Genomic DNA, 13,553 nt, shown 5'->3' with positions numbered 1-13,553 from the left:
TGAGGGCAAAGCTCTAAGTGTCTCAAGTAATATTAAATTAAACAGTGAAGATTTTGTGCAAACAGTTTTGGAGAAGGACCCTAGCTAATCAGCTGACGGGGAATAGTAAAAAACTCGTGAACTAATTTAGGAAAATAATGGTCAAATTTTGTTGAAAACAAATTTTAATAACTTTTTTGTGTTCCCTGCTGCAGAACTATTTTACCTACAAGGTACAAGTGACAAAATAATAAAATTACTGCGTTTTGATTAGTTAAAAAAATTTAAAGTTCCGCTTCAATTTCGAGGAGAACTTTTGTAAAAATTTTATAGGGTTTGATGGAAACTCATTTCCTGGGGTTTAACCACTTATCAAAATTTTATCAAAAGTACTTACAATGCAACATACAATTTCTACCTTGGATAAAAACCACGTTAGGGATTTTTAGCATCAAAGTCCTAAAATGTGGGGGCCTTTAAAGTCGAGGAGTTGCGTTCAAGAGAGCATTCCATTAAGACAAGTATGAAGCTAGACTACAAAAGGGACTTAAAAGATAAGCATGATACAAAAGTGGTTTTATATAGTGAAAAGCATGCTAAGTCCCTTGATAATAGTTGCAAAGACGATTTTTGCACCAGGACCTCAGAAAAAAATATTTTGTTCAACGCCATTTTATAAGAACACTGGTTTGGAAAACTAAAAAAGGACACCTCTCCAAATTTGACCTTGCCTCATTTCGCAGAGTACACAAAATCGGAAGACAGATATGCTTACCTATACTTTGAGACATGGGCTTTCACATAAAAAATGTTAGAAATCTCTACAACTAAAAACCATCCCGCAATTAAGGTATGAATTCGTCAAAACCATGTCCTAACGCCTTTTGTAAAAGACACCGAAAAATTCAGCATTTGGAGAATCCTGTCCGATTATGGTGCACACTTTGCGGAAACAAATTCAAAAGGAGGTGCGAACTTGAGAGCCACATTCCCACCCACACGACCAAGAAGCCATTTAAGTGTGTCACTTGTTGGAAGAGTTTCTCCCACACGGCTGACATGAAACGTCAGGAAGTAAATATTTGGTTGGAGCTAAATCAACCACAAAATATGATTTCATTCATGTTGATTTACAGATGACACACTATGGAACGTCGACACGGGACATATATATTGCAGTGTTACGTCTGTCCTCAGACCTTCTTAAATAGCCTTGGTATGCAATATCACATCCGAGCTGAGCATGAAAATCAGAGGAATTATCGGTGCGCATTTTGTGATAACAGATTCTCCAACGCTTCAACTTTGAAGCGTCACGTTGAGGCGAAACATGTCGTGAATAAAGAACTGACCCATTCCTGCGACAAATGCGGCATTTATAAATCCACCCCCACCCTCACCCCCATCCACCCCACCCCCACATTTCCACATTTCCACATTTCCACAAAATTTGTGACATTTGATAAAATTGTTTAATAGGAAACGTAAGATTTAAATTTATCTAGTAGGTACATACATATGTATAGCTGGACATGCATTTCGTAATGTATGTATTGTTGTGCGAAATGATTATGTGAACAGGTATACATTTACGTATATGTACGTGTTAACCCTACGCAGTAATAATCTTGTTGTTTCATAAAATTAGTAATAAATCTTCCTAAATATTATTAATCCTTAATAATATCAGCATATTTCCTCCATTTAAAAAAATCTATATAAAGTGTTGTGCAGTATGTGAGTACAAAAGGCGTTAGGACATGGTTTTGACGAATTCATACCTTAATTGCGGGATGGTTTTTAGTTGTAGAGATTTCTAACATTTTTTATGTGAAAGCCCATGTCTCAAAGTATAGGTAAGCATATCTGTCTTCCGATTTTGTGTACTCTGCGAAATGAGGCAAGGTCAAATTTGGAGAGGTGTCCTTTTTTAGTTTTCCAAACCAGTGTTCTTATAAAATGGCGTTGAACAAAATATTTTTTTCTGAGGTCCTGGTGCAAAAATCGTCTTTGCAACTATTATCAAGGGACTTAGCATGCTTTTCACTATATAAAACCACTTTTGTATCATGCTTATCTTTTAAGTCCCTTTTGTAGTCTAGCTTCATACTTGTCTTAATGGAATGCTCTCTTGAACGCAACTCCTCGACTTTAAAGGCCCCCACATTTTAGGACTTTGATGCTAAAAATCCCTAACGTGGTTTTTATCCAAGGTAGAAATTGTATGTTGCATTGTAAGTACTTTTGATAAAATTTTGATAAGTGGTTAAACCCCAGGAAATGAGTTTCCATCAAACCCTATAAAATTTTTACAAAAGTTCTCCTCGAAATTGAAGCGGAACTTTAAATTTTTTTAACTAATCAAAACGCAGTAATTTTATTATTTTGTCACTTGTACCTTGTAGGTAAAATAGTTCTGCAGCAGGGAACACAAAAAAGTTATTAAAATTTGTTTTCAACAAAATTTGACCATTATTTTCCTAAATTAGTTCACGAGTTTTTTACTATTCCCCGTCAGCTGATTAGCTAGGGTCCTTCTCCAAAACTGTTTGCACAAAATCTTCACTGTTTAATTTAATATTACTTGAGACACTTAGAGCTTTGCCCTCAATCTTCATTTGACCGAGTGGGTCCGCTTTAAAGGTCAGCAGGTCAATTTTCCTGTGCACGGTCCGATTGATCACTTTTCATGAAAACGTATCAGCGACGATGGAGGCCCAACGTTATGTAATTCATTGTGGATTCTTTTATTATTACATGCAATGATTATCTAGGGTTGTAATATTAACAAGCATTCACCTCTGACCTCTTAGGTTATCATGCTATATGAGTAATTCAGTTTGGAAAGTGTTTTTTGGCTCCTTCAAACTCTGGGGGCACTGGAGGGGACATTTATAAAGCTATCGGCCCAAAATTTTAAATATATCTTTTTGAGAGTATTATCTTGCAACTGACCAAAAATCAGTTCAAAATTCAACTCCCCGCCAGAGATATTCAACCGCGAATTCGTCAAAACCATGTCCTAACGCCTTTTGTATCAGCCACTTTCATATTAATTACAGGGTGTACATGCTCGACACAACGTTTGCATGTAAAAAAATTCTTCTTTAAAAAATCAAGCCACACGTATATATTTATCGGAGTATTGGAGAGTGTTTTTAGTTGTAGATTGACTTGTAAATTATTTCTGTAGCGTGGTCGAATTTGAGTAGGGTGACCATACGTCCCGGTTTTCAAAACCTGTCCCGACGTCCCGAAACTGTCTCGGTTTTGATTAAGTGTCCCGGTTTTGATAAAGTGTCCCAGTTTTTAAAATCGTAGGAAAAATTAAATTATCTCACTTTTTCGCCAAAATGTTGATGAAAAAGTAGCTTTTAACACATTGTGCTAAAACCTACTTTTCATGTGCTAATCACATACATACCAGTAACGTGCATGCAAAAGGGCATCAAGATCTGGCATTGCCAAGATCGTACGTATTCCCCCTTAATTTAGCTACCCAATAATCCTGCATTGCCCCATAGGATACGCAGTGCAGTGGTAAAGTGCCAGAGTACACGATCCGGGAGTCACAAATGCTGACGTCATTTAATAAACCAACAGAGAGACATCATCATTTTAAATCTTTCCAAAATAAATTTTTGTTCCATTAAGTAACCTGAGATAAGTTTATTAACGTCGAAATAATTTAAAGTCGTCTAGATATTTATTGGCCAAATCAGGGTTTATATGCCTTTTAAGACGATGGAAAGGAGATTGAAAAAAATATATTTATTTGGTAAAAATTATATATGTAGGTCACACCATGCCTAGGACCCCAGAAGAGAGAGAATTCCACTTTTATGCAGAGCTTAAACGAAATTTCAAGCATAAAAAAGTACCGGCTGATATCCTCTTCCGACAACTATTCTTGGCGGACCATCATGGTCGGACAGGAGGTGTGATTGAGGAACTACGTTTTATCGTAAGTAGAAAATTTGTCTTAAACCCAGTCAGAGTTATATTACATATTATGTTATGTGTCTTGCATAAATTCACTCCTATTATATTCTTTGCTTATTTTATGATGTGCGCCATGATGGCATAGTTATTGGTTTAAGTTAATATGTCCAATTAATTTACAAATTGTTGCATTGTCACAGGTAGAGGAAATGATCGCTCAAGGGATTACCGACCGCCACGGGGTCCTCAATGGAGGGGATATTCCTAAAGGGCAGACAGGACCCTATGTCAGCGTCCCTAAAATACTGCGGGATGCTCAAAAACGATGTAAGTTTAATTTATTATTCTTACGATCTCATTCAGGAAGTTATCTCAGCACAACTTTTTATATGTTGATAACTGTTCCTTTCAGACAAGGTTGCCCATGCTCCTCCACCACCTCCACCCAAAAAGGAGGAAGTGAAAACCATTATGGTGCAATTAAGAGCGTTGGAGAATGTTTTTAACCGGCGAGATAGTTCTGGATTTCTCCGATTTGTTCTGAGGCATCACCCTCCCTCAAGAAAGCAACAGAATTTGGCGACCGATGGACTGTCCCATCGAGTACTGATGGCGTGGCTTCGCGCATATGATCCAGATCGACAAATGGACGAACAACTCGAGACCGTTGTGATAATGGAGGAGATTACAAAGTACCTTACCATAATTCTAAAACGTTCTTAACCCATTATGGGAAGACATAATTATTATTCAGATCAAGCCGACTGTAACTAGTTAGTAATACAGAGTACAAAATAATCAATTTCAAAACTTTCATTCCTTATATAAATACAGTTAATATTAATCTTAAGTAATGTTCACATGACTATACAATTTGCACCTTACTACTTACAACTTAATGTTGATTCCAGGTTCAGTAAAGCCTTTTTCATTTGTAAAATCTTGTTCTTTTATAAAATTAATAATAAATCTTTTAATATGTTAATATCAATAGCTTTCCTACAGTATAATTAATAAATCTCTGTAAAATGTTGTATAGTATCAAACACATTCATAATAAATGTGTACATATGTGTACATGCTCACCATAAGCTTTGCATGAAAAAAGCCTATGTACGATGCAAATATTAAGGTGAAGTCAACTCAGATTTTTGCCCGGATTTAGTCGGCAACGTAGCTACGACTGTGGCGTGTGAGATGGGGAATACATAATTTTAAACTTTCCTACGATAGAAATGACGGTCATTATAGGGCGGAAGGGATTCGATTTATGGATGTCGAAGGGGACATCCATAAATTATGTCATTCAAAAATCACGAATTTCTAGACCCCCATCCTCCCAGCAACCACATGTGTCGCATAGGCGCGATTTCATTACAGCCTTAAGCCCCCCTCTCGCGTGACAATTTATGGATGGTCCCATACGTGTATCATGACGAGATATGTAAATCACAGAAATTATTAGAAATTCAAAATAAAAATGTAGGACTTCAAATCAAACTCAAATCGGACCTCACAATGCAGTTCGTGCAGCATACATATGCATTGTTTTTTAACATGGAACTTTGAAAATTTGAAACCCAGATAAGGAATTTGAAATTCCGATCTGGGAAATATATGGTTGGAAATATCATGTAAGAAAACAAAGTTTCGAGAATCGAAAATTCACAAGTTTAGCAAAATTGTTTTTTAAGCCGATACATGCAAATTCGCAGATAGCTATATTATGCAGGCTAACATACATTGTAGCACTTATGTACATATACGTATTTTTGCTCAAGAATTTCAGCCCCCGATATGGTGCACATGTACATTGTTTGAAAAAGTAATGAGTAACATCTACCCGCTTAATCACTGTCAACATTTGGCAGCAAATCGATGTCGATCCGAGGCGTAGATTGCATATATAAATACATGAGGAAACAATTTTTTCCCGGATTCTCATTCAAGTAAACCACTCCATAATTTATTCGGAAATACATAAACAAATTATTCAGTTGACATACATACCGTAAAACCTCTATTTATAGCCCTATTCTAATTATAGCCGGGTCTAGAGACCAAGCTTTCAAAATTTTAGCCGGGTCTCTAATTATAGCCAGGTCCCCAATTATAGCCGGGTCTCTAATTTTGGCCTGTCTTGTCCGCTGTGTCCCCGTTCAAAGCCCATTCAAGAAAAATGTTGAACATTATGCTAATCAACGAATAAGTTGAACTACTAATTTTTATCTATTAATTTCAAGTTAATAATGGGTATACTCATAACAGAAAATTAAAAAACTGCTAAACCTCGTTTAAAGATGTAGCTTTAGGTGAATGGGTTACTGATGGTATATCTTGCTGAATAAGAAAACTCAAATTGAGTCAGCATAATCTTGTAACATCTAAAAATGTCTAAAATTTTGGGCGGAATAAAATTTAGCCGGGTCTCTAATTATAGCGGGTCTCTAATTGTAGCCGGGTCCGTGACCCCCAGTTATGGATTTTAGCCCCGGCTATAAATAGAGTATTTACGGTATATAGGTTCCTTTAATATCATTAACCTGAGTTCATTGGAGTGCCTCCCAACAATCCATGTACGTCAGTCACAGTTAATGAATATCAGTATTTATTTCATAAATATGAAATAATTATTACCCGCATTATTATTTCACAAGTAACTGGGGGGGTTGTCATGGGGGGTTATCTGGGGGTGGTTATCATGGGGGTTGTCACGGGGGGTTATTTGGGAGTAGTTATCGTGGGGGGTTATCTGGGGGTGGTTGTCATGGGTGGTTATCTAGGGGTAGTTATCGTGGGGGGTTATCTGGGGGTGGTTATCATGGGGGTAGTTTACGTGGGTGGTTATCATGGGGGGTTGTCATGGGTGGTTATCTGGGGGGGGGGGGGGGGTTATCGTGGGTGGTTATCTGGGGGTGGCTGTCATGGGTGGTTATCTGGGGGTGATTATCATGGCCACTTTAGTTTGAAGTTAAATAGAATTGGAAGTCTGTCATGGGTATCCAGGATCCGCCACTTTAGTTTAAAGTAAAGTTAAAGTGAAATCGAAGTCAAGGCTACAACCAGCCCAAGATAACTACCATTAGACATTTAATACGCGCCAGTCTAAACTTGACTTTCTTTGCTTTCACTTCGGCTTCCGACATACTTTTGCATCTGATAATTCTCGCTCGCCCGGCGGGAGACGGGCTTATACGCTAGTCAGTAATATAATCATTTAACGAGGCGTTATAGCGTGCTCTGCCCGCTCTATCAGCCAATAAAGTCTCTCGCTCAATATCTTCCCCCGTATCTTCCCCATGCATTATAGAATTTTGACCTTGTCGCTATTACGAGCTTGAACGTGCACTTATAAATGTGGAATTGTTTGAATTACAATTAATATTAGTTGTGCAACAAATGACTATCGGGCTTTAAGGAATAAATGTAATAGTTTTTTTAGTATTAATCAAAGAATCTTCAAACGAAAAAAGTATGATGTAAATTAATTAATATAAATTAAACTATTATATTTATTCCTTAAAGCCCGATAGTCATTTATTACACAACTAATACTAATTGTAATTCAAAAAATTCCACATTTATAAGTGCACGTTCAAGCTCGTAGTAGCAACGGATAAGGTTAGAACTATGCCACTTTTCCTGATTCGTCTCATCTCGTCGTAGAGTATGTGTGGTGGCAAGTTCCCAGTACACATACTCTTCCCACTGGAAACCACTAAAAACATAAACAACTCCAGATGAGTTTTGCAGTTTTTTGCAAAAAATTTAAAATTCCCACCGAAACTTGCGAACTTTTTACCCCACCGAGTTCATCAGTTTCGCCACTATGTGATTTATGAGGATTGGTTTAACATAAAATATAGTTAACTCTTAAGCGAAAATTAATAGTTATTTCGTCTTATGGGAAGAAATACAATTTTGACAAAATTATTAATAAAAATTTTGTTACTGAAATCATTACTAAGATAAAATAACGAGCACAAATAAGTTTAATGTTATAAATAAGTTTCACAATAAAGTATTGTTACTTTGGGTCAAAATTTGTTAAATATAGCGAAAATATGGCACTCAAGTAATTTAGAAAGACCCCGTGCTGCAGCAGAAGCGTTTGCTGAAGCCGTCTCGTTTGATGTAGCCTTGGAACTGGGACTGGGCGTGGAAGGTCTCGGTGCAGGCGGCGGCGGTGTCCTTCCAGGCGGGGTAGCAGTTCGTGGTGCCCAGGTCCTTGGAGTTGCTGCACTCGGCGTTGTCGTCGTACACCCAGGCGCCGTCCTCCCACTTCCGCCCCTCCACTGGCACACCCACGGCGATGACCAGGATTACGGCAGTTTAAATTAAATTAAATTAAGTATATACGTAAGTACATTGGTCTACTTCTTAATGCACTCTTGTCATTGATTTGCTCTGGTGAAATTAATGTTAAAAATTGCCCTTTCTGCATACCGCATGTATTGTAAGACTCACTTCAAATGTTCATAAAAGGTATGTGCCCCAATTTTCCGGGAATCGGTTGTTAACCAAGTAAAGAAAAATACAGATTAAATCTAAATAGGGTCCAGCCTTCCCATTCAGTGAAAAAATTTAGATTTATTTTGTTTACAAAATACATTCACAAATTCCAGGAATTTTGGCACTTTCTATTTTTCTTTGCGTAAAAAAGCCACCTTTTCCAAGCTACGTGAACCAACAATTTAGTTTTAGATACATGTCCACTTACTCCGAAGCAGCACATGAATACGTAACTAATAATTAAATGATCCTATTCAACACACGGTAAGAAACGAAACTTCACCTCGAATGAAGCGGACCAAATTTCATTTTTTTTAATAGCACAAAATTTGTTTCCTGTTGTTTTAATAAGTTTTGAGGGTATTCAACATTTCTTCGTATCCTTGGTATTCCTCATATCGCAAAATAAGTTACGCCAATTACGAGATTTTGTAAGCGTTGTAAGATTTTGTCATCGAAAACCACGTTACTATGTACGCTCAGGAATTTACAAAGCTTGTAAATTTCTTTTTCTTCATCAACTATTTTGCGATGCTAAGAAAAAATAATTAGGGTTGAAATTCCCTAAAATTTATTTGAATCGAAAAAAAAGAAAAAATAATGAATACCCTCATGACTATCGGTAAGAATTACTGGAAGTGTGTTTAATGTGGGCTTATGCTTTTAAAATGTACATATGAATTATTGGCACAAACTTGTTTTATTTTTTGCGAACATAACAAACATTTTTATTACAGATAACAAATAGAATTTGATGAATCACCTCAATTTTTTGATTGCGAATATAAGTCCAAAACTTCAGCAAACACCGAATCCACATGGATCTGACGACAGGAAAGAAATGGGAATGTGCACAGTGCTCAAAACAGTTTAAATCCAACAAGTATCTGACTCGACACATGGTCACGCACGATCCCGATGCCAAGGTTACGTGTGAGGTGAGGATGTAAATTTCCACAAGTCAAACCAATTTTACAATACGTCCTCATTTTTGTACCCACATATATGTAGGATTGCAGCAAAACGTTCAAAAACAGACGTGTCTTATCCTCCCACAAGTGGTATATTCACACCAATCGGAAAATACCACGGTGCGACACTTGTCACCGGGTGTTTGCTACCCCTGCCATTTTACAGCGACATATCGACACCACCCACATCACTGAGGAAGGACCCCCTTTCCCATGTAAGTTTCGCGGCTGTGAAGAAACCTACCTACACGAGGACGATCTTTTGGAACACGTGAAAACCGGACATGCCAAAAATCCGGTCCGATTTCCGTGCACATTTTGCGGAAAGGAATTCAAAACTAGGGTTCAACTTGAAGCTCACATTCCCACCCACAGCAGGACCAAGAAAAAGGAGTACAAATGTGCCACTTGTGGAGAGTTTCCCTCGCAAGGAAAATATGATACTTCACCAGGTAAAGCATGTTTTTGGAGAAACACGAATCAATAAAATGCCCCTAGTTCATATTCACTTTACAGGTGACACATTTGGAAAAATCTGCCCGGGACGTGGTACAGTGTGATGTCTGTCCGCAGACCTTCTTAACGAGGCGTGGTTTACAGTACCACATCCGAGCTGTGCATGAAAATCACAGGAATTATCCGTGCATATTTTGTGACAAGAGATTCTCTGACTCTTCAAATTTGAAGCGTCACGTGGAGGCCAGGCATGCCACGAATAAGGAGCTGGTCCATTCCTGCGAAAAGTAGAAGAGCCGTTCGAAATGCAATTTACCCAGTCGCAGAATGCAGCGAGGATTTTACTTCTGTGGGAAGAAATTCTTTACTTAATACGAATTGGTCGCACATTGTCGAGATCATATGTAAATACATATGAATTTAATAAATACAGATAAATACTATTTATCTGTATGCACATAATAGAGATATAAATAATTTTCCAATTTTTATTAAATTTGCGACATTCCGCAACACTTCGTTTTGTATAAACCCATGCAATTTTAGTTTCAAATTTATTTAATAACTTGGCATACTTATTTATTTCTATAGAATGTTTAACAAATTGTGCTGTTATGGGAAAGAAGTATGTATTTAAGCAAGTATGTTGTTGGGAGTACATCCTGTTAAACGGGTATTCAAAATTTTACAAATACTGCCTAATTTAATGGTTAACTAATTATTTATTTTAACTAATAAACAGTCTGTTGTAAGATGATAAGTGCTTGATAGATAAATTTTGTTCCACCAATTGAGAGCATTTTTAACACGTGTACTTGCATAAATGTCACAGCGTTTTGAAACGTACTGTTTTGGCTGTAAGTAATTTTGAAAATTCAGGTCAAACTGGCACATTAAGAAAAATGCAAAAATATGGGACTGCTTACATTTTTTTTGAAACAGATAAAATTAAAATTTGTCTGATCAAAATCCTACTCCAGCCTCTGACACCTCCGCATTGTAAACTTATCTTTGTTAACCTTAAACGATGCTAAATAATAATAAAAAATGACATAGCTCACAGTAGGGTTGCCGCGGGTAACGGGTCGGGTACCCGTTACCCGCATACCCGCACGATTTTTGCGGGTACTCGTTATCTGCGGGTATTATTTATGCACTTTAAAATTTGCCATTTTCCAGCAACAAGGGTTTGCGAGCGTCTGCTTTCAGAAGTCTGAGAGGTCTGTGACGGTCACAGAATAAATATACTTTTCTCGAACAAACCGCGACACCCGAATTGTCTAGGGAGTTATGTCAATAAGTCGAGCCTTAATTTATGAATCACATGGCACTTAAATATCTTCCTGTTAAATATGTATGTAGTCACTTCGGAGAAAAATTTTTGGGGAAAAATTCATAGGTTTTCCGAAAACCGTTTTCGTTCCAAAGAGGAAAACAATGAGAGGAAATTTACTACGAAAAATTGAACATTGCAGCCAACATTTTTCTTCGAAATGCCATTTATTGGAAAGATAAGTGCTAAGTGATTCTTAATTTTCGACTAATTTTTTATACAACTCGTTGGAAAATCCCAGTAGCATGAAGAAAGGTTCCGTCATGAGATAAGTACGGAAATGCGGCTAAATTATTTCTTCTAAGAATAACTAGTCTGTTCTAAAATTTTAATACTATCTAATTTGACTTGTATTTGTGTATGTTTATGTAAGACTGACGATATTTTAATTTGTGCGGGTGAAAACCCTCAATCCTATTGAAGGCAAAAATTGTATTTGTAAACGACTTTTTAAACGCGAACTTTATTTAAATCAAAATTTCAAAAATTAAACTAATAATGGAACCCTTACACCAAGATTGTCTAGCGAGTTATATCAAAAAGTCAAGCCAAGAATTATGGATCACGTGTTAATGATCTCTCAGTTGGCTGGCAGCTTTCAAGAAAATATTCGCGGCAGAGTTCAATTTAACGTAAATATCCTCCATCTTTTTCCTCCACTGGACGAAAACCATGGTGGACTTAGAACTCTGCCCCCAATAGTTTTCTTCGAAGGGTGGTCTTTCAGTTGAATGACTTCAACTGAAAGATAAGTATTACTTGTTCCCTAATTTTTTGGCTTGATTTTTTATATAACTCGAAGAAATCCCGGTGTAGCTTGAAAAGGTTTTATTGCAAGCCAAAACCCTTGGTTTCAAAACCAACTAATGACAACAGCATAGAAAATTATGGCATGCGTTACTTGCATAGAATTATATCAAACTACTTATCCACCCAAATGAGCAAATAATTAAATCAAATGACTAAATCAAATTGATTTTAAGGTTGATTAGTTTTTGACATAATTCTCATAACGGGTAGCGGGTAACGGGTACCCGCACGGGTACCCGTGCGGGTATGGGTAGTTGTGCTGCGGGTAGCGAGTCGGGTAACGGGTAGCATTTTCGCTACCCGCGGCAACCCTAGCTCACAGTTTTGTGTACATGTGACATGTGTGCGTACCTACAGAATATGTAATGATCCAGCGAATAAACACAATTATTCACTTTAACCATACAAAAGAATACAGATAGTGTAGTCAATGCTAATAAGTAATTACCACTTCAGCTTTATACAAAATAGGCATATTCTTAAAAATCCGGTGTTAAGGTGGGTCCAGTCATCACATTCGGGGAAAAACTTGAAGATTTTTGTTTTGTTTATAAAAGACGTCCATACATTTTTTCTCGGGATTAAGAACCAAACAGCAGGGTCAGCTTCTGAGTATTATGGTACTTAATGCAAAGTATGGTCAATTCGAAGAGGTTTAAATATAAAGACACTTTTGTCCAAATTCAATTCTACTTTGTACTACAAAGTTTATAGTACAGGGTTTGTATATGAGTCACACACTTATGTATTTATGTACACATGATGTAAGTACATACATATGTATACATATGTATGTACATAGTCCGACCATAAGTTCCCGTGAATGCATTTCCGGTGATAAAGCCCAAAGTATTAGAGCTATCTGATAGAAATTTTTGTGGATGAACAAGGTATTAATCTTGTTTAGAAATCATAACTTCGTTTTCACAATTTCCTCCATGGGCTTGTACACAAGACATAAGTCGTGGCGAAAACTGCTCGATCGCGGCACGCACGGATTTCCAGGGAAAAGCGCCAGATCTTCAGTAAGTGCGACCTCAGCCCTTCCACACTTGGGTGAAATTTAGAGCATACTTGTACCTATAATTTTCACCACCAGTCATAATTTAGGGGATTAAGGTCTGCAGATACTGAGCACCGTTCTACGGATGAAAAAAAGTCATGAAAATTCGTCTGAAGCCAGTTTTGGACAATTTTGCACCTTGCGCATGAGCAGATTCTTGTTGAAAGGTCCAATGGAGATTTTCGGAGGGTCCAGGGTTCAGGTTATTAACGTTTGTCTCTAGGACACTCTGAAAATAATTCTTGGCTTCAACTTGTACCCTTTGCGGTAAAAAACAGAGATTTCATTTCTCCAGCCAACTTGCTCCCATTCACACCACGGTGATGACTTCGTATTGACTTCCGCATACTTAAACGGATGTCAGACTTCTGTACAACAAATATCTGGCCTTTTTTTCTATTAAATTTTTTGCCAACGGTGAAAAGTCTGAAATACTTTTGGCACGAAAATTGGCGCGTACCACGATCGACCTGTGGCCGTCACGAGT

General features: G+C 37.3%; 2 protein-coding genes across 2 annotated transcripts; both read left to right on the top strand.

The window, feature by feature from the left end:
• Nucleotides 1-3,568: 3,568 nt before the first annotated feature.
• Nucleotides 3,569-4,837, top strand: LOC118438066. Its single transcript, XM_035857775.1, has 3 exons — nucleotides 3,569-3,943; nucleotides 4,122-4,248; nucleotides 4,334-4,837. The coding sequence occupies exons 1-3, from the start codon at nucleotides 3,785-3,787 to the stop codon at nucleotides 4,642-4,644; spliced, it is 597 nt and encodes a 198-aa protein (XP_035713668.1). The 5' UTR covers nucleotides 3,569-3,784; the 3' UTR covers nucleotides 4,645-4,837.
• Nucleotides 4,838-8,575: 3,738 nt separating this feature from the next.
• On the top strand, nucleotides 8,576-10,076 carry LOC118437999 (zinc finger protein 708-like). Its single transcript, XM_035857636.1, has 4 exons — nucleotides 8,576-8,697; nucleotides 9,171-9,371; nucleotides 9,445-9,856; nucleotides 9,921-10,076. The coding sequence occupies exons 2-4, from the start codon at nucleotides 9,252-9,254 to the stop codon at nucleotides 9,962-9,964; spliced, it is 576 nt and encodes a 191-aa protein (XP_035713529.1). The 5' UTR covers nucleotides 8,576-8,697; nucleotides 9,171-9,251; the 3' UTR covers nucleotides 9,965-10,076.
• Nucleotides 10,077-13,553: the final 3,477 nt, after the last annotated feature.

The sequence above is a fragment of the Folsomia candida genome, unplaced genomic scaffold, assembly GCF_002217175.1.
Source record: "Folsomia candida strain VU population unplaced genomic scaffold, ASM221717v1 Fcan01_Sc018, whole genome shotgun sequence".
In the NCBI taxonomy this organism is placed as follows: Eukaryota; Metazoa; Arthropoda; class Collembola; order Entomobryomorpha; family Isotomidae; genus Folsomia; species Folsomia candida.
The sequence above is the reverse complement of the archived record's forward strand: the minus strand, read 5'-3'. Positions and strand labels throughout refer to the sequence as shown.

Bases quoted from the DNA above. Each gene is read 5' to 3' on its own strand.
- LOC118438066 (XM_035857775.1), top strand. From the start codon at position 3,785: ATGCCTAGGACCCCAGAAGAGAGAGAATTCCACTTTTATGCAGAGCTT. The intron at 3,944-4,121 runs GTAAGTAGAAAA...GCATTGTCACAG, and splicing joins TTGAGGAACTACGTTTTATC to GTAGAGGAAATGATCGCTCA. The intron at 4,249-4,333 runs GTAAGTTTAATT...TGTTCCTTTCAG, and splicing joins GCGGGATGCTCAAAAACGAT to ACAAGGTTGCCCATGCTCCT.
- LOC118437999 (XM_035857636.1), top strand. From the start codon at position 9,252: ATGGATCTGACGACAGGAAAGAAATGGGAATGTGCACAGTGCTCAAAA. The intron at 9,372-9,444 runs GTGAGGATGTAA...ACATATATGTAG, and splicing joins ATGCCAAGGTTACGTGTGAG to GATTGCAGCAAAACGTTCAA. The intron at 9,857-9,920 runs GTAAAGCATGTT...TTCACTTTACAG, and splicing joins AAAATATGATACTTCACCAG to GTGACACATTTGGAAAAATC.